At 27.1% G+C, this 20,375-nt stretch overlaps 1 protein-coding gene across 1 annotated transcript; it reads left to right on the top strand.

Moving 5' to 3' along the window:
- The first annotated feature begins 17,447 nt into the window (after positions 1–17,447).
- LOC111303183 (putative GPI-anchored protein At4g28100) lies at positions 17,448–19,949 on the top strand. Its single transcript, XM_089766206.1, has 2 exons — positions 17,448–18,413; positions 19,349–19,949. The coding sequence occupies exons 1-2, from the start codon at positions 17,745–17,747 to the stop codon at positions 19,673–19,675; spliced, it is 996 nt and encodes a 331-aa protein (XP_089622332.1). The 5' UTR covers positions 17,448–17,744; the 3' UTR covers positions 19,676–19,949.
- The last annotated feature ends 426 nt before the right edge of the window (positions 19,950–20,375 follow it).

Below are 20,375 nucleotides of genomic sequence, written 5' to 3'. Positions count from 1 at the left end.
GTATTTTGCATTTTTTTTAATTTTTTAATTTCTTCTAATTTTGTACATATAATTCTTTAAGCAGCTCTATGTGTGTTTTTAAAAATGCAAGTGATATCTAGCACTTTTAACCAAATCTCTATATTTCAACTACTAGGTAAGCATCTCTGAATTTCTTTTTTCTTATTACATTTCTTTTACTTTTGTTATGTATGTTATGATAAGCTTATTGATCATAATTACTAGTGTTATGCATGTTCTTCTTAGCTGATTGTTTGAAAGTAGAAATTAAATTGTTAAGATTTTAAGATTGATGTTGACTATAAACTTTTTTTTCATAATTGTTTGAATTGTTCTTAGGTGATTGATTTAAGGTAAAAATAAATTGTTTAAAATTTAATATTAATTTTGACTATAAATTCATTTCATAACTTTTTGAATTGCTAGCCCAATGTTTACGTTTATGTCTCTATTTTTTATTAAAAAGTTAAGTTTGCTGTTATTTAATTTTAATTTGTATTCTATGTCTAAAATATCAATATATGTTTGTTAGCAGATAAATGGTAATGACTTTCATGACAATATGATCACATATGAACAAACTGTTATTGGCTTCTGTAAAATATGCTTATTGTGACATATGCATAAGATCTAATTCATTTGAATTGAAAATACTATGATTGAGATTTTAAGATTTCTTGCTTGTAAGAAATGGTTAGCATGATTGTTTTAAATCTAACTTGTGTTCTTAATTGTATGCTTTCTTTTCACACAATATATATATATATATATATATATATTAGCATTGTAATGTGTTTTAATCAGTTTCACAGCAATTACACAAATTTTTGCTTATTTTACACAATTACAGATATTCATTTCTTTCTATATAAATTTGATTCACATTTGAAAAAAAAAAAGTTGATTCTTGGCAAAACTTTCATGTATTCCATTAGAATAATGTCCTGCAGTTAATGGCAAGGGGTTTAAAAAAAAACCTTTAAACCCTTACTTTATTATATATCTCTAAAAAAAAAAATTCAATATATAGGCTATGTGTGCAATTCATCAATTATTGATATCATGAGTGTTTACATGACCAATGGTTTGTTGTGTTAGATTTGATACTATAATGTAATATGTTTTTAAGTCTATGAATTAATGTGTCCTTTTTAAAATAAGATACTATTCTAATTAATCTGTCCTTGTATTAGAAACATATATATTTAAATTTTTTGATATCAAAACTACTACTTACTGTAATGTATTAATGGACCTTTGTAAATGACCATATAACATATGTTAAGCTACTATTAACTTGATGATAAAATAATTAAAATTGCTAATTGTGCTCTTTAATGGCAATGAAAATTACTGATATTTCTTAAGGTAGAGTAAATGCACCTTAAATAATTAAAATTTTAATCCTATAAAGAAATATAATAGATTTGTTACATAGTCAATAGCTAGACATGGATAAGAGAGTAAGGAATACATATGTTTTGCTACAGTAATGGTTAAAGTGTTTTATATAGCTAAGATAAGAGATAAATGAGCATGCGGTAATGTTGTTAGGATTTTATATAGCCATTAATGGCCTAAGCCTATAAAGGAACCTTTTTTATCATTTAAACTATCTTATAGCCCATGTACAATTTACCAATTGGTCTTATGTGTTTGAAAAAATATTTTGTTTATGAACTTTAAAACTACTTATCATTGTTAATAATGCCAAATTTGTTTCTAATATGTTGAATTCAATGAAACATGTATGATTCTATGGTATGAAAGAGTTTTATTTTATGTTTTTGGTTCTCTAATAACCAATTACTACCCATAACTGTTTTTGTTTCTATATCTAATAGAAATGTGCTTATATGTGATATATTGTTGAGATTGTTAACTACATAAACAATGGTATAATGAACTTGCTTTTGTTAAATGATATAACAGGTTGCTAATGATTCTACTGCTATTTTGCATCAAAATTTAAGGTTCGTTTCTTTACAACTCTAATCATTTACTTAACGAATCACTAGAAATTGTTAGGAAAAATGGAAAAGCTTAATTTTGTATTGTTATCATATATTGAGCTATTAAATAAATACAATTGTGATGAAATTTCCTACACAATAGCTCTTAATTTTGAATTCTACCTTATTTTACCATTCATTTGAAATTTTTTTTGTTATTAATTTAAAAATTACAATTTATTGTTATATTTAAATTTGTTGTCTTACCTTTTAGTTTGTTATAATAATTTGAAAAATAAATAAATACTCACAGTAATGTGCAAAATATGATCTTGTTTGATATGACCATATTAATGGACTTCACTATTTGCATTTAAAAGTTTTAAACTTTATACGTCGGTTTATATAATTAACAAGTGTTCAATTAAATATATATTCTTACTAATATAAAATTTTTTATTGAATTTGGTATCGAGAGATATCAAATCAATTTAAGAAATTATTTAAAATCTAAATTAAACATACAATAATAAAATAAAATTAAAAGTATTTGTCTTTTTATTTTAAAAATAAAATGAAAATTTTTATTCACATGCATTTAAAAAATATTAACCATTCATCAAGTAACTTTTTCCTTTTTCTTTTTTTCAAAACACGATTTTTATTGTTTGGCTTAAAATCTAAGGAAGTCAAGAAGTTGATATAATAATTGCACACATATCAATCAAATTAACACATTTATGATTTTTTTTGCCAATCACATTTATTAAAGTTTAAATATTAAATCATAATGTATAGATCTGTATACTTATCACTAAACCTGATTTTAAGGAGTCATCACCAATCTCTTTTGTTTAAAGACGATTGGTCACCTAACTAAATCTATCACATTTTAAAAAGATGTCCCAAGCTTGATTTAGGTATGCTTCAAAGATAGATTCTAGTCTATGAAACCATGATTAGGTCCGAGAGTACAATTACATGTAAGGAAGGTTATGGCACCCTCACAACACTAATCTAAAGGATGGTACCAGTTTGATTTTGTATTATCTAAGCCTTAAAAATATGTTTGTAATTTACCAAATAATTTAATTTTTGGAAATTAGTCTTAAAGTTTCTCCAATCATTTGGTAACAATTTAACACAACTTACTCACTTTAGGAGTATTCATAGAGACTCGTGTCCTACTCTGAAGAGGCTTTATTATCGGATTCATTACTACGCTTTTCCAATGAATAATTTTAAAAAACAATTAATAAAATCATCCAATCGTTTGGCAGGATTTTATATCGATGGATATCCCTAAATAGATTAGTGGGATTTTTATTTGAAAACCCCTTTTATGAATTTTTTTTTAAACAAGTCTTTAAATCTTCTAATAATTTAGTAATATTTAACGCGAAATTTAAATTTTTCAATCGTTTAGTAGAATTAAAATTTTATTTATTTATTATTATTATTTTAAATTCATTATAAAATTTTTCAATCGATTAGTAGAATTTATAATTCAATATTTAAAATCTTCCAATCACTTGATAGAATTAAAATAATTTCTTCTTCACAAAAATTTATTATGAAATTCTCCAATAGTTTGGTAGAATTCATTCTACAATCATTTAACGATATTAAAATTTATTTTTTTAATAAAATTTTTGTTATGAAATTCTCTAATAATTTAGTAAAATTTATAATTTAGAAATTCTTAAACCCATGAAAAATCCTCCAATCATTTGGTAGGATTTGTGGATTTATTTTGAAATTTTTTAAAAATATCAATTAAAACAAAAAAATTTTCCAAAAATAAAATAAAAACAAATAAATAAATTGAAAAAATAACAATTAAAATCAAATATAAAATAAAATAGAAGTTAAATAAACAAAAAAAAAACCAAGAAAATAAAAAAGATAGCCCAACTTAAAAATTGAAGAGGCGGCTCGGCTTCAAGCACAGAGAATAACTTAGGAGTGCGCGACTCAAGACCCAGCTTTGAAGCTTATTCAGCTTGGCAAAAGGTGCGGGTAATTGGGTCATGTAATCAGGCCAGGTTAACCTTTGGCAAAACATGTGGATCTTAAAAAATTATAACCTGAAAATGGTGTAGTTTTGCTATAAATATATAAGGCTAAATTTTGGCTTTTTATTTCATATTTCCTCTAGCTCTCTCTCTCTCCTCTTTATTTCCTCTGTTTCTTTCTTTATAATCTGATGAATGTCGATTGGATCTCTATCAATTTTTGCAGAAAGGCAGTGGGATCTAAAAATTTAACTGAAAAAGTCATATGAAACTTCAAAAGATTGTTGGAATATGGAAATTTCTTAGATTTTTTAAAAATTTTAGAAAATTCTCCAAATCACCAATTTAACCTTCAAACCTTATGGAACTCTCTAAAAACAACAACTTAAATTCTCACAACTTAAAAAAAATTCAAAAAATCTTTTTTTCAAAACTCTTTTTTTTTTTTTCTCAAATTGCTCACTATTTGCTTCTGTCTTCCTTTTTTGCAATGATTGCCATGTTATTTATAGGTGAAACCTGATAAGAATTTCAACTCATCCAAGATTATAGACTTAAAATTTATCACAAAACCAATCCTAATCTAGCCTATTTTTAATTTCTTAATCTTTTAGTTGTTCATCATTTTCCATTATCTCTTTTTTTTTAATTTTTTTCAAAAAGAAAAGCTAATGAGATAAAATAAGATAAAATATTTGAAAATAAATAAAGATAAACCTTAATAAAAATAAAAAAAAATAGATAAAGAAAAGACTAAAAAAGAAATAAATAAATAATTAAGATATATATATATACACATGTGGATAAAATAAAGATAAAATCATAAAATAATAAAATATAAAATCATAAATTAAAAACAAAGAAAAAAAAATTTTGGATAATTGGGCTTGGATTAGGTTTGGACCCAATTAACTTAGGCCCAATTGGCTTAGGCCCAATTGGTTTAGGCCTCAAACCAAATAGGATATCTATAGTTGTCCCTCTTTGCATAGTTACTATGCAACAGGAATTATGTAAAGACATAGATAACCTATTACATCCAAGTCCGAATATGAAATTATTTGGACCTAGCTGAAGGTCAAAATGAAATGACTTAGATAAGGTCAAAAGTAAAAAATGATAATTTGTGTGGAACGAAAAGTTAAAACATGATGAAGGGGATCGAACTGAACCAAGGTCAGACATAAAGGTGATCAGACTACACCGAGGTCAAAAATTAAGATGATCGGATTGAACCAAGGTTAAAAATGAAAATGGTTAGACTGAATCAAGGTTAATAAATGAAAATGACTAGATTGAACCAATGTTAGATATGAAGGTGATCGAATTGAGCCAAGGTTGAAAATGAAAGTGACCAAATTGAACCAAAGTCGACAATAAAAGTACCTGAATTAAGCTAGAATAAAAAATAAAGATGATCGAACTGAACCAAGGTAAAAAATAACAATGATTGGACTAAACCAAGGTTGAATATTAAGGTGACTAGACTGAACTAAGGTTGAAAATAAAAATGATCGAACTGAACTATGGTAAAAAAAAATAAAAATGATCGAATTAAACTAAGGTCAAAAAATGAAAATGATCGGACTGAACCAAGGTTGAAGATGGAAGTGACTCGACTGAGCCAAGGTTGAAAATAAAAATGACCTGGATTAAATCGAGTCAAAAAATTAAATGACTTAGATTGAATTGAGGTTAAAAATGAATGACTGGGATTAAATCGTAAGTCAAAAAATTAAATGACTTGGACTGAACCGAGGTTAAAAATGACTAAGTTTAAGCCTAAGTTGAAATATAAGATCAAATGTTCTTGAAAATAACAACCACAGGTTTAAATTATCATGCTTGGAGGGCTCACAAATCCTATTCATTTTAATATATGTATATATATTTACACTTTATAAGACAAAAGAACATTTTGTGAAACTTTTCAATTAAGAGTTAAAGTCTTATCATTTCCTCAATCAAATATTATCTTTTAAAAATTTTCCTCAACTGAGGACTTACAGGTTCAAAATTTTCTTATCTTTTTGCTAATATAAATTTTTTATTTGTAATGAATGTCATGAATACAATGCATGAAATGCAATGAATGCATCTATAAATATGGTAAAAAAGGTTCTCAATACTCTTTTTTCTTTTCATCTTCAAGATTGGTTATCTTCATAGCTTCTATAAACCAATTTGTGAATCAAAATATTCTTTCGTGAAATCTAAACTTTTCCCAAAATGCCTTTTCCTTTTTTCGAAAGTTTTATGGCAAAGATTTCTTTCATCACACTATCTTCATTATGCCCTATCACTATCGATTTTCTTTTCGAAGTAATGTAGGGATCTTTTATGTATTTTTTCATTTATTTCTTATCATTCCAATTTCATGAAAAATGTAATTTATCACATATTTTCTTATTATGGGAAAGCGAAAAACAAATGATGGAAGAATAAAGTGGTTTGAATAACAAGGATGTTCAATACAAGGACAAGACTAGTGAATGATAATAGACAGACAGGCAATGTTAAAGCATATTGTTAGGTTAAGTGTTTGGATAAGATTTGAACATCTAAAATAATGAATATTCAGATAATTTTTTACACTAATCTAGTATTCTTTCATAGGTACTCATTTTATTGACACCTTTGATCTTTTTAGGCTAAAAATCCAAAATTTGTCTCTTAGTCCATTGGACTCCTGAATACTCTTAAGCTGTCTAATTCTTGCTTCAACCAATATGTATACTTTTACTTAAATTGCCTTTTTAGGTTTTTGATTTAAGATTTCATTTTCTTTTTTTTTCATTTCTTATTTTTCATTTTTTTATTCTTTTATTTTATTTATTTATTTTTTCACACTTCATTCCCCATTAGTATCATTGAATTCTATATGAATCCTCGAAATGCAAAATCTCATTATCTATAAGCATGCCACAACTCAATATATAATTCTCCAATTTCAACATTCATATTTGATTAAAATGAACTTTTAAGGCATACAACTAAGGCTATGGTGAAGAGTTATGAAAAAAAAAAGGATAAAGTAAGCTCAAAATATATGTTTAGAAGGGTGTAAACTAAATGATCATCTCTTATCATTTGAAAAGCACCTTCTCATTTTGCCCAATCCTTTATCAAATTTCTTCATATTCTCTCTCTTTTTTTTTTCATTTTTTCTTTCATCTTACAATCTCACTTTTTTCTTTCAATTTTTCAAGAAGAAATTATGTACAAGAGATTTTTTTTTTTTTCATTTTTCTTTTGCTCTAGCAATTATTTGTGAGCCATATATATATTTTTTGCAAATAGAATTTTTTCTCAAACTTTGCCTCCAATGTGGATGGTGATCCTTGGTGGGTTTCTTTCAAAAAAAGGTAGCAAATGGATGCTTTTTTTATTATAAAAGGTAGAAGAAAAATGGTCATTTCTCATTTTAAATATGAATACTTTCTTTGAAGAACTTATACTGAATGAAAGTAAGCTTTCGGATATAAAGGATCATATTCTCTTAACATGACTTTATTTCTAACTTTTAGCATGTCAACTTTAATTCACCCTAACATATTAGGATTCCAACTCATCAATCTCATTAGTATGAATGAAATTGCCAAGATTGAACCTCAAATTATTATCATAATTGTTAAACATTCATTACATAAAATGTGAGAATGAGTGAAAGATAAAAGGATATATAAAAAAAGATAAAAAAATATGTAATGAAATGCACTTTTCATTTTATTGAAATGTGAGGTAAATACAAGATAAACACATAAAAGATTGCCCCATAGTTTATTACTTCTAGAAGTCTCAAAATATCTCCTTAAAATCATGACCCTATATCATTAGGTAAAGAAATTTTAGTGTTACTCAGCCTTTTTTTATCGTCAAACTTGACAATCTTTATTAATGAAACCTTGTACTTTATGCCTCAAAGCAACATAAGTTTTTGTTAAATGACTTGTTATCCCATAATGATAGTCACATTGAGTATTAGCATCCTACCATTCCTATTAAAGAGGTTTCATGGATACGAAAAAGTATGTAGATAAGCCGATAGTGAGATAGGTTGAAAGGATAAAATGCTACATTATTAACGGATTGATAATGAATTGGATACTTCAGTGGCAAGTATTTGGGAAAACTTTTAAATTGTTGATTATCATAGCTCATAGCTTGAATTTCATTTTTTTTTATATTTCACTTTTCTTCATGTTGGCTGATTTTTCTTCACTTAGCTTATCATTTTTTATGGCATTTTCAATTATCTCATTAGAGATTACCGTGTCAGTAAAGTTTTTAATAGCATTTTTTATCATTTTCTCATAGTAAGGAGCCTTAAAAATACTAACAAACAAGATGATGGTTTTCTTCTCAGTAAAAGGTGGTTAAACTTGAGTAACCATATCTCTTCACCTTTAGACATATTCTTTAAAAGATTCTGTGACCTTCTTCTCAATACTTTGCAAAGAGAGATGATCTAGAGCCAAGTCTATGATGTGTCGATATTGGGTGATAAATGTCTTTGCCAATTCCTTCCATGAAGTAATGTGAGTTTTATCCAATTAGACGTACCATCTAGTAGCAAAATCAGTAAAGTTATCTTAGAACACATGCATCAATAACTTTTCATCTCTTATGTAAGTAGCCATTTTTGACAGCACATGATAACATGAGTTATTAAACATTTTGTACCATTGTACTTTTTAAACTCTGAAACCTTGAATTATGGCTGGATCACTACATCTAGGACTAAGCAAAAGTCGGTTGCATCTATTGAGCCATAAAAATTCATCATCTTAAATGCTCATAATCTCTCTTCCAATAAGTTTATCTTTTGTTTAGCTTTTAAGCCCTCTAAAGTCTTGATTATCTTTAGCTTCAATTTTTTTTTCTCTTTCAAATCATCCAAGTTGGGGACTTATATTGATTCTACTCTTTTTTTTTTTGTAAAAACAGGATTGACATAAATATGAAAATGCTCTTGAGTTGATGTAGAAGGCTTTTCAAGGTAGGTATATCCTATTGGGCATAAGAATTGCTACGGAAGAATGCTTTAGGTAGACTAAGCTTGATATGGGCCATAACTGGAAGGATGAAGAGAATCAACAACATTTTATAACGATGATTTTATGGGCTAGTATCTTTTTCTACAACTTTCCCTCTGTTCAACTTGTATAAGGCTTCTAGAATTTTACTCAAACCCCTTTCTAGTTTTTCTTGGGCCTTCTCTATTTTTTTCAAATGATTTGTATTTTCTTGTTCCATTTGTTTGGCTTAGGCTTTGGTGTTGTATTGATAGTAAGTTGATTGTGTGAGATTCTTGGACAGTCGAGCTATCCTTAAACCTTATATACCATAATTTAGGATTAGAATGATGTTTAGCTATAAATCTATGCAAAGAGAAATTATGAATGAATTGATGCATGCTTATATAATAAGAGGGAAAAATCCTCAATTAAAAAAATAAAAAAAATAAATTTTTTTATAAGAATATAAAAAAATTCCTAAAGAAAATCGTAAAATCTATTACTTGGTTCTATACTTTAGCTTTAAGATCCCAATGCTATTATGGATAAATTCTTCAGCCATTATGATAGGGCAATGTCTTTTTAACAATCTTAAGCATTCCATCCTCCTCAAAACTCAACAGGCCTATTTTGATTAAACATTGCACCTTATGTTTGAAGGCAAGGTAACTCTTTATTGAATGGCCTATATTTTTGTACTGATAATCATACTGAATCTTAGTATCATACTAATTAGGATATAGAGATTTTAATGGGTTTAAGGGGACTAGTGTAATCAAATAATTTTGGAGAAGTAGTGGGAATAACTCACTATAGGTTACATGGATTGGATCAATAATAGCTCTCTCTTTCTTTTTACTCAACGATTTCTTAGGTTGAGCCATAAGTGGACTTACTTATGCAAGTCTTGGATAAGATTGGGTATATAAGGCCAAGTCATTGAAAAATTTGATTACTGGATGGGTTGATAAGCATTGTTCATAATGGGTCATAGTATGGGTTGGGCCAATCTATAAGGATTAAATGAGAGTCGATCTTGTTTAACATGCCAAAAAAGGTTATTGAGGAATAAACAGGTGGGGATACAAATTTAGGTATGAATTAATCTGTGGAGTTTGGGCAAAGTTGGAAGATCCTATCTCTTTTGTTTCTTTTCTGACTTGATCTTTTCTTAGATCATCAGATGCATTGGCATGACTTGGAAAAGTATTAGCATTGTAAGAGGCTTCTTAGTGAACTAATGAGGACTCTTGAGAATTAGTTGCTTCAAGCTTTCCTATAAATTGGGCAAGTTACATTTTTACCTCTTATAGGTCATGCCCTATTTCCTCTTTGATGAGTTTCAAGGTCTAAATTCGTGTTTCTAATTGATCTCCCATGTCTTATAAGTTACAAAAAAATATATTTCATATTATGCAATGATATGATGAATGCCATACATGAATGATGATTTATGAATGAATGAGATGCATAAAATTATTTTCAAAAAAATTACAGTCATATTGATGTTAACATGATTCAAATAGGAACAAAATTAACATATAAAGAAATAAAAGGATAAAACAAATTAGTGCACAACTTATATATAACTAAAGGTATGTAGCCTAAGTTTGGGTAATTTTTACAAAAAAGAAAGACATGGCTCTACCTATAAGTTAAGTTCATAAGGCTAACTATATGCAGTTTGGGTTAACTCTAAAGGTTCCTGAATTGTTCTTTACATCATTTTCTATCACAAACTAGTAAAGTACCTCAATCCCTATCCATCATAGCCTCCAAACGGAAAGGGTTCAATTTAAGTGAAAGTGTTTCGCTAGCCCAGACGGAGACATAAAATCTCATAGAGTATAGATACTTAACTCTCTCCTAAGAGACAAAGCTTGAGTATGGAGCTCATGATATACTTTGGTAAAATTAAAAACAAGTAAAAAATTCAAAGAAAAAAAAATCTTAATTTTAACTTAGGCTTTGGATAACACAAGTTTACTAGCCTGACTCTCAACTTTCTCCAGTGGAGTTGTCAAGCTGTCATAACGTATAGATCCATAAATCTATTGCTAGACCTGACTTTAAGGAGTCGCCACCAATATTTTTTGTTTAGATACTATTAACCACATAACTCAATCTGTCTCATTTTATAAAGATGTCCCAAGCTTGACTTAGATATCCTTAAAAGGTAGATTCTAGTCTATGAAACCATGACTAGGTCTAGAAATATAATTACTTATGAGAAAGGTTATAGTACCCTCACAATGCTCATTCAAAAGATTGTACCAATTTGATTTTGTGTTATCTGAACCTTAAAAATATGTTCGTAATTTACCAAATAATTTAATTTTTAAAAATTGGTCTTAAAGTTACTCTAATAATCTAATAGTAATTTAAGACAACTTTCTCACCTCAAGAGTATTTATAGAGACTCGTGTCCTATTCTGAACAAGCTCCATTGTCGGATTCATTGATACACTTTTCCAAGGAATAATTTTAGAAAAAAATCAATAAATTCCTCCAATTGTTTGGTAGGATTTTATATCAATGCATATCCCACAATAGATTGATGGGATTTTTATTTGAAATTTTATGAATTTTTTAAATAGGTCTTTAAATCTTCTAATAATTTAGTAAGATTTAACTTGAGATTTGAATTCTCCAATTGTTTGGTAAGATTGAAAATCTATTTATTTATTTATTTTAAATTCATTATGAAAAATTTCAATCATTTGGTATAATTCATAATTTAAGGTTTAAAATCCTCCAATCATTTGGTAAGATTAAAATAATTTATTCTTCATAAAAATTTTATAATGGAATTCTCTAATAGTTTGGTAAAATTCATCCTACAATCATTTGACGGGATTAAAATTTATATTTTTTATAAAATTTTTGTTATGAAATTCTTCAATAATTTGATAAAATTCATAATTTAGAAATTCTTAAACCCATAAAAAATCCTCCAATTGTTTGAAAGGATTTATGGATTTTATTTTGAAAAATTGTTTTATTTTAAAAATATCAATTAAAACAAATAAAATTTACAAAAATAAATAAATAAATTGAAAAAATAACAATTAAAATCAAATATAAAATAGCATATAAGTTAAATAAATAAAATAAAATAAAAAAAAACCAAGAAAATAAAAAGGACGGCTTAACTTAGGTGTTGAATAAATGGCTCGGCTTCAGGCATAGAGAATGGCTTAAGAGTGTGTAGCTCAAAACATGGCTTTGAAGCTCACTTAGTATGACAAAAGGTACAGGCCATCTGGTCAGGTCAACCTCTAGCAAAACACACAAATCTTAAAAATTTATATCCTTAAATGGTGCCGTTTTACTATGAGTATATAAGGCTAAATTTTGGCTTTTTATTTTAGATTTCCTCTAGCTCTCTCTATCCTCTTTATTTCCTCTAGTTCTTTCTCTATAATCTTATGAATGCCAGTTGGAACCTTGTCGATTTCTGCAAAAAGGTGCTAGGATCTAGAAATTTAATCGAAAAAACCATCAGAAACTTCAAAAGACCACCGGAATATGAAAATTTCTCAAATTTTTCCCAAAATTTAGATAATTCTCCAAATCGCCAATTCAACCTTCAAACTTTCTAAAATTCTCCAAAAACACCAACTTAAATTCTCACAACTGAAAAAAAAATCCAAAAAATCTTCTTTTCGAAAATTTTTTTTGCTCAAATTGCTCACTATTTGCTTCTGTGCTCTTTTTTTGTGTTGATTGCCATGTTATTTATAGGTGAAAACTTATAAGAATTTCAACTCATCCAAGATTATAAACTTTAAATTTATTATAAAACTAATCCTAATCCAACCCTTTTTTAATTTCTTAGTCTTTTAGCCATTCATCCTTTTCCATTTTCTCTCTCTTTTTTTTTGAAATTAAAAAAAAAAAAAGCTAATGATATAAAATAGGATAAAATATTTGAAAATAAATAAAGATAAACCTCAACAAAAAAAATAGATAAAGAAAAGACTAAAAGGATAGATAAAGAAAAGAATAAAATAGAAATAAATAAATAAATAATTAAGATATATACACATGTGGATAGAATAAAGATAAAATCATAAATTAAAAATAAAAAAAAAAAACAAAATTTAGATAATTGGGTTTGAACCCAATTAACTTGGACTCAATAGGTTTGGATCTTATTAGTTCCGACCCTACACCAAATATGATATTTACGTATAATAATTTTTATTTTTAAAATTTTATTCTATCCTTAATCTTTATTTAGTATTTATTTAATTAAAAAATACATTAAGCATACAAATTATTTTAAATTTATAATTTTTAAATATTAATTTTAATAATATATGAACTGATTCAAATGTTAGTTTACTAATTTAAATATTACATTGTCAATGCACATATAGGATAAAAAAATCTATAAGCTTTTCATAGTTAATTACAACGATGGTTGGTAGTTGTTTACTTTTATGAATGCTTGGCAACCGCAGCAAATGACAAAGTCTTGTATTTATCTTCTGGCAGATGGCTCGTCGGGAGTAAGGCCAACCCAACAGAACAAAATCAAACTGACGCTGTACCTCCATTAGCCACGTGATCCTGGTCCCCATATAAAATATTTTTTTCAAAGGACACGCCAAAAGTTTTCTTGCCAAAACGCAAAACAAAAAAACCAGCAGTATTTTGTTTGTAACATGGGATTTTCCACAGCCCACTGTCGAAGAGGTCATGTCCTGCTAAATTTTTGTACCTTCTGGGATTTTTCGTGGCTTTCACCTTCAGCAATTATTTCATGTAAACGCTTCAACTTGCCCGACATTGTTCTTTCTTTTGAGCGTACAAAATTCTTTATTTATGAAAATTTTAATAAATTTTTTTATTTATGATTTAAAATTTTAATAAAATTATATATATTTAATAAAAATAAAAAATATATTATACTTTAAAATATTCACACAAATTATTGTGTAATATATTTTACATTTTATATATATTTAACAAAAAATAAACAAACTTAAATACACAAATGGAAGTATCAAATAACATCCACTCTTATAAGAGCCTATCACGGTTTATTGAATCACCTAATTCTGCTAACTTAGTCAACGCCATTCAACCACTAAATTTTTTGGTACTGGACAAATTTAACCTTTGCCAAAGGAAACAAAAAGTAATTTAAAAAAAAAAAAAAAGGTTTAGCCATAATACAAGAAAATAACATTTCTTCCATTTATCATAATCTTTCAAACATTTATTGACATTATTTTTCTTCTCCAAGAAAATTCAATGAATTAATTTGCACTCCTAAATGATCATAGTTAAGCAACATTTATGGCTTTTTAGTTTGTAAACTGTTTGGTTGCACCAATTTCTCCTCTCCATTAATTATCCCTTTATATCAAAATTATCTTAAATATACTTTTGGTTAAAATAATAAAAAAATTCCTCAGCTTTGTTGCTTTGTTTAGATAAATTTTTATATTTTTATTACATTCAAATAAACTCTTAACATTTACTTTATATCTAAATAAATTCTTAAATTTTAATTTATATCTAAATAAACTTTTAACATAAATCAATATTTTATTTGAAATAAGAGTTTATTTGAATACAAATCAAAAAATAAAAGTTTATTTGAGTATAATAAAAGTATAATAATTTTATCTAAATAAAGTAATAAAATTTAATAATTTTTAAAAATATTTTAGCCAATATTTTTTGAATTTCAAAAGTGAAAATTTGACGGAGATTTTATGATAGCAAATTTTGTACTAACAAATTGGTTTGGTTGATGCTTTGTTATTCGTCTTGTTATTTTTTAGAGTTAATTATATTTTTAGTATTTCAATTTTGAAAAAATATATAAATTGATTTCAAAAGAATTAAAATATACAATTTATACATTAAATTTTTAAATTATATATCATATTAATCTAAATTTTAATCTCGCTAATTATTTCTACTTATATATATAACATTTAACAAATATTATCAATTTATATATTTATTATATATATTATTAACATCTTATTTCAATATTTTTTATTTGAACTATAAAAGTATTTGTCCATAATCAATTAATTATTGTTTACCACGTAACATTCACATGACATATACATAAAGTTTTTCACAAAATATTTGATATTTTTATTTAACAAATGACATGCATATATCAAAATTATATTGATTAAATATCGTATATACGAGTTAAATTAATATAATTAAAATTTATATTAAAATGATATATAATTTTAAAAATCAGGGTGCAATTATTATTTTTTTTAATTACTAATTTATACATTTTTTCAAAATTTGAATACTAAAAATATAATTAGCTCTATTTTTTTATTCTTTTTTATATTTATTCATTTTTGAAAAAAATAGTAAAAATTAACCAAATGGAACCTAAAAAAAATCCCTCGGTCCCATAAATATTATCTTTAAAATATTGTCTTAGTTCGACTTTTGATGGTCAAATTTTTTAAATTTTAATTTAATTTAATTTTAAATATATTATTAATTAAAATGTAAAAAACTCTTTGAAAACTTTGAATAAAGAGGTTTTTAAATACATTTTTATAAAAATTTAGTTTAAAATCAAAATTAAAAAAATTTTACCTGTATTAAAATTAATCCAGAGACGCAAGGAATAACTAACTTAAGTCGGTATATTGAGCATTATATTTTCAAGGAAAAAATTATCAACAATTAAACCTCAAGAAGCTGATTTAAGAATTATAATTCCATAATGCTCCAACAGACTTGTCCATGGGCTTGATTGGAATCAAACTTGGTCTTAGGCAATAGTTTCCAAACCCAAATTCAATTTGATTTGTCTTGAAATATTGTTTTATTAATAAATAATATTTTTAATTTTATTTTAAAATTTTAAAACTATTAAACTATTAATGTAAAATATTTTTTTATCTTAATATTATTTTAAAAATAAATGGGTCTAATTAGACGAATTTAAACGAGCTAAATTTAAACCCAAATCTGTCATTAAAAAATATCAATCATGTTCTAATTCAGTTAAGCTCATGAACATATCCACCGAATTACCATTACAACTATTTATTTCAGCTGGCACACTATTCGTATAGCCCTAAACCTCTAATGTCTATAATCCTACCAACTTCACTCACTAATCAAATAAATTGGAACAAAAGTTTACTGGCTTTTTATCCCAGCAGAACTTCCCATATCTACTATCTGTATTACTATAATTAAAATGGTCTTTTTTAAAAATTTTATTATTGATTTGTCACTCATTTAGGCCTTCAAAATCTTATTATTATTATTATTAAATCTAACATAAATTTTTTTAAAAAAATGAACTATAGGCCCTTGACTTGTATAAAGTGAACTAAGATTTGTTAAGGGTGTTAATTGTTTGACTCAAGCAATTAGCATCCTTATAAAAACTCACTCACCTTGGACATTTTTTTCCAACTTTTTTTCGAAGAATAAAGAAAGCGATTTTTAAAATTTTTTCTCTTAATAATTTTTTCTTTATTTTTTAAAAAATTATTTTCAATGAAAAAAGTTATAAAATAGGATAGAAAAGAGAAAGAAAAATCAAAAAAATAAAAAATAAATAAAGGATTAAAATAAATATTTTTCATGAAAATTTTAAAAAATAAAATATCAATAATCCTCGATGAATCGATTATAAATATACTATTTTTATACAATCAAAGTTATTCTTAAACGGTAACAATTTTCAATTAAAAAAGGTCTCGCCAATTGAGGTATCTAATTGATTGTCACATGGTGTGTGTGTGTGTCTATATATATATATATATATATATATATATATATATATATATATATATATATATATTATTTATTTATTGCTTAGAACAGGGAAAGGAAGAAAGAGTAAAACAAATATAATGCTCGTAAGATAATATAAAGAGTTGTGTGATATATTATTAATAAAGTGATAAACTCATAATTTTAATTAACATGATTCAATCCCTAGTAATATTAAATCAAAAAGCTAATAATAAAAATGTAATCATGATTATATCCAATTTATTTTATAAAAATTTAATATTTTATAATATTTCACATGTAAATTAAATTTATTATTTTACTAAAATAATAATAAATATGTTGAAAACTATGGAAAATGACGAAGAACAATTAACCCCAGCATAGAGAGACCAAATTATAGTTCTCAAATAATTTGTATCTTTTAATAATCAATAGTAGAGTTTGGTAAAAAAAATTAAGACATCCAACTATCGTTATTCAATAAAAAATATAGTAATATAGTATATGAAATTAAACTTTTTAAAATTACAAATATAAGATACAACAAGTATTATATTTATATAAAAAATTATTAGATAATTAAATTAATTAATTAATTAAATTATAATTAAATAAATTCAACAAAAATCAAATTAAACCCACACAATCAAACCTGAACTTAAAATTTCAATATTCTAAAACTTTACCCTTATCACCAAAGAAATCAAGCTTTTTTATTTCCGCCGGAATGATTTCTTCATGATACTATTCCTAATCCCTACTAACTTCATAGATATATTATGAAAAACTAAAATTTAGCCGCGGTAGCAAACCGCCAAAATTTTCCCAAACCATCCTCTTCCTTTCTTTACTCTGGTAAATCCCAACCCCAAACCCCACCAGGCCACCACCACTTTCACCCTTCAATTTTATTTCATCATAGGAAAAAAAGCATATCAACCCAAACCCACGACCCCCAAACGCTATCCCATTTCTCTTCTCCCAACCACCTTTCCCCTTCATCAATGTCTCTAAACTCATCCCCGTTCTTTCCTTTCTTCATCTTCCTCTTTTTCACCATTCTTTTACCTGTTTCGTTCAGTATATCCAATCAAGACACAGTTAACCCTATAACATCGTCACCACAAGCAACAATCCCTGCATTTCCAGAGCAATCAAATGTTGTTGGCTGTCCACTAGACCTACCTGAAGGACTGTTTCACAGCATAAAAAGTGCATGTGGCACCAAAAGGAACAATGGGGTTACAGGGCAGCTCCACCGCAGCCGATGCTGCCCTGTACTTGCAGCATGGCTTTATGCCGCTTATTCTGCCACTGCCCTTGGCACGACTGGCAAAGTAGTACAGGCAATAGCAGGACACACCCCATCATATGACATGCCCCTGCTGCCGGATGACTCGGAAACCTGTGTTGCTGATTTTGGAAAAGCTTTGAGACAGAAAGGGATAGAGCTGGCTAAACCAAATGAGACATGTGATTTGGTATATTGCTACTGCGGCGTCAGGCTACACACATTGAGTTGCCCTGATGCATTCTCAGTGAACCAAAAGGGGAACCTTGTTGGGGATGATAGTGTGGAGAGATTGGAAAAAAATTGCTTAAGTAGCAGCACCTATGTTACTGGATTTCCTGGTTTTGGTGGATGCAAAAAGTGCTTGAAAAGTCTTCATTTAGTAAGCTTTCTAGCTTTCGTTTCCAAATTAGTTTGATCTGTTTGCTTGTTCAACTGAAATTCTGATTAGGTTTTTCTTCTCTTCATCTTTGATTGGTATTTTTTTCACTCTTTTGGCAATTGGGAAAGTAGTTTTCCCTTTAGATTATTTTACGTGACCTTTACGCGCGCAGCCAAAAGGGTGCTTTAATCTCGGTAAATGAAAGATTCCAAGAGTCGAGAATTTTACGTGCTGAACAATCAACAGGTCAATTTTACATATACGTAAATTCTAGTATTCCACGCTCCGGGGGAGGAGTGTGATTAACCTTTATGGATGAGGATATTACGGTTATATTTACCTATATTAATTAAATTGTACGTAAGTTATATATAATTTTGAAAATTCTCAAATGAATAATTAGATGTGACTCGAAAATTAAAAAAAAATTAATTTTTATGTATTTATTTAAAAATTAATAAAAATTTATATTTACTCAATGATACTAAATAATTCATTAATAATATATAAAATTTATATAATATAATTTATCAAATATAAACTCAACTATAGATTTAATATACTACTCTTTAATTTCTCTTTTATTTTATTTTGTTGTTCCCTTTATTCAATTTTTTTTTCTTATTTGTTTCCCAAAAACATTGTCTACTATTTTTGGATTGTTTATATATTAATGTAGTTCTAAGATTTAACGGGGGGACAAAAGATAAAAAAGAATGTAGTGACGGATAAACTTATTAACTAATTAACTTTTTGTATGTACCATTGTTAATTGAAACCACCATAATCCAGATTAGTTGCTGGAGTTTGGAAATATGTGAAAATTCCAAATGCATCCAAAAGAATTCTGTCCTTATCGACTGCAATTACGCCCAAGTTTAAAGGATAGGAGCCAAACTTGTATGTCTAATGAGCAGCCAATAATTTTTATGCAGCTCAACAAGAAGAATACTTTGAATTCAAGCAAGTCAGAGCAGAGGAGCACCAAAATTAGCAACAAAGATTGCCAGCAAATGGGTCTCGCATGGCTTCTCGCAAAGAATCGAACCGCTTACATTTCAACAGTTTCTGCCGTTTTACGAGCGATCATGATGAGCAAAGGTGGTTCCAATCCTTCATCCTGCACACTAAACAGCGACGTAATGCCCCTAGCTGTCGATTCTTCTGAAATATATAATCAGTCCTCATCAGTTACCCTCTGTCTATCCCAACATCTCTCACTTTTATCAATTTGCTTGTTGCTTATCGGCCTACATGTTTAGTTAATTATGGCATTTATATGGATTGTTGACATTGTAAAATTCTTTGTTCTTTCTGTTAAATTTGAGTAAGTTAGCTGTGAAATTTTATGGGCTTTTCCTTGAATAGCTAAGATTTTCTGGTCCATAATTTGTGCAAATTTTCAATGTGGGCCTAGATAACATGTGCATTACTCGGCGATGTTTTATCTTGGAAGGACAAATATTGGACAAAAATTGTCATCAATTTGGTGTTTCTGTTCGGGGAGACTCTAATAGGCAGTAATTTTATTCACGAGAAATTCATGAACTATCAACATCTCAAAACAAAGAAAATCTTGAAGATGTGGATGCCATGCCTGCCCAGTTGGCTTATGCAAATTTCCTTTTCCCTATGCCAAAGAAAAGCGAAGTATCAATCTCTTACTATTATTATCATTTTATGACCTAACTTTGGTCTCATATTATTTTTGAGTTATGTTCTCACTCATTTTTGAATGAATGTCTAGCGGCCCCAATCCAAGATTGGAATTGTTGTCTTCCCCTTAAAACTATCTTTTTTTTTAAAAAAAAATCTATTACATCTATATTTGTCACTTAACAATCAATAAAATCAACATTCATATTTATTAAATCGACATATACTTGATTGTCACGTCATTATAAAAAAATATCAACATCTAAATTTATCGTCACAGAATGGGCTCACCTCACTTTTTTATTT

Source organism: Durio zibethinus, chromosome 9, assembly GCF_047325235.1.
Source record: "Durio zibethinus cultivar Kanyao isolate XHJ-2024 chromosome 9, ASM4732523v1, whole genome shotgun sequence".
NCBI classification, from domain to species: Eukaryota; Viridiplantae; Streptophyta; class Magnoliopsida; order Malvales; family Malvaceae; genus Durio; species Durio zibethinus.
The sequence above is the reverse complement of the archived record's forward strand: the minus strand, read 5'-3'. Positions and strand labels throughout refer to the sequence as shown.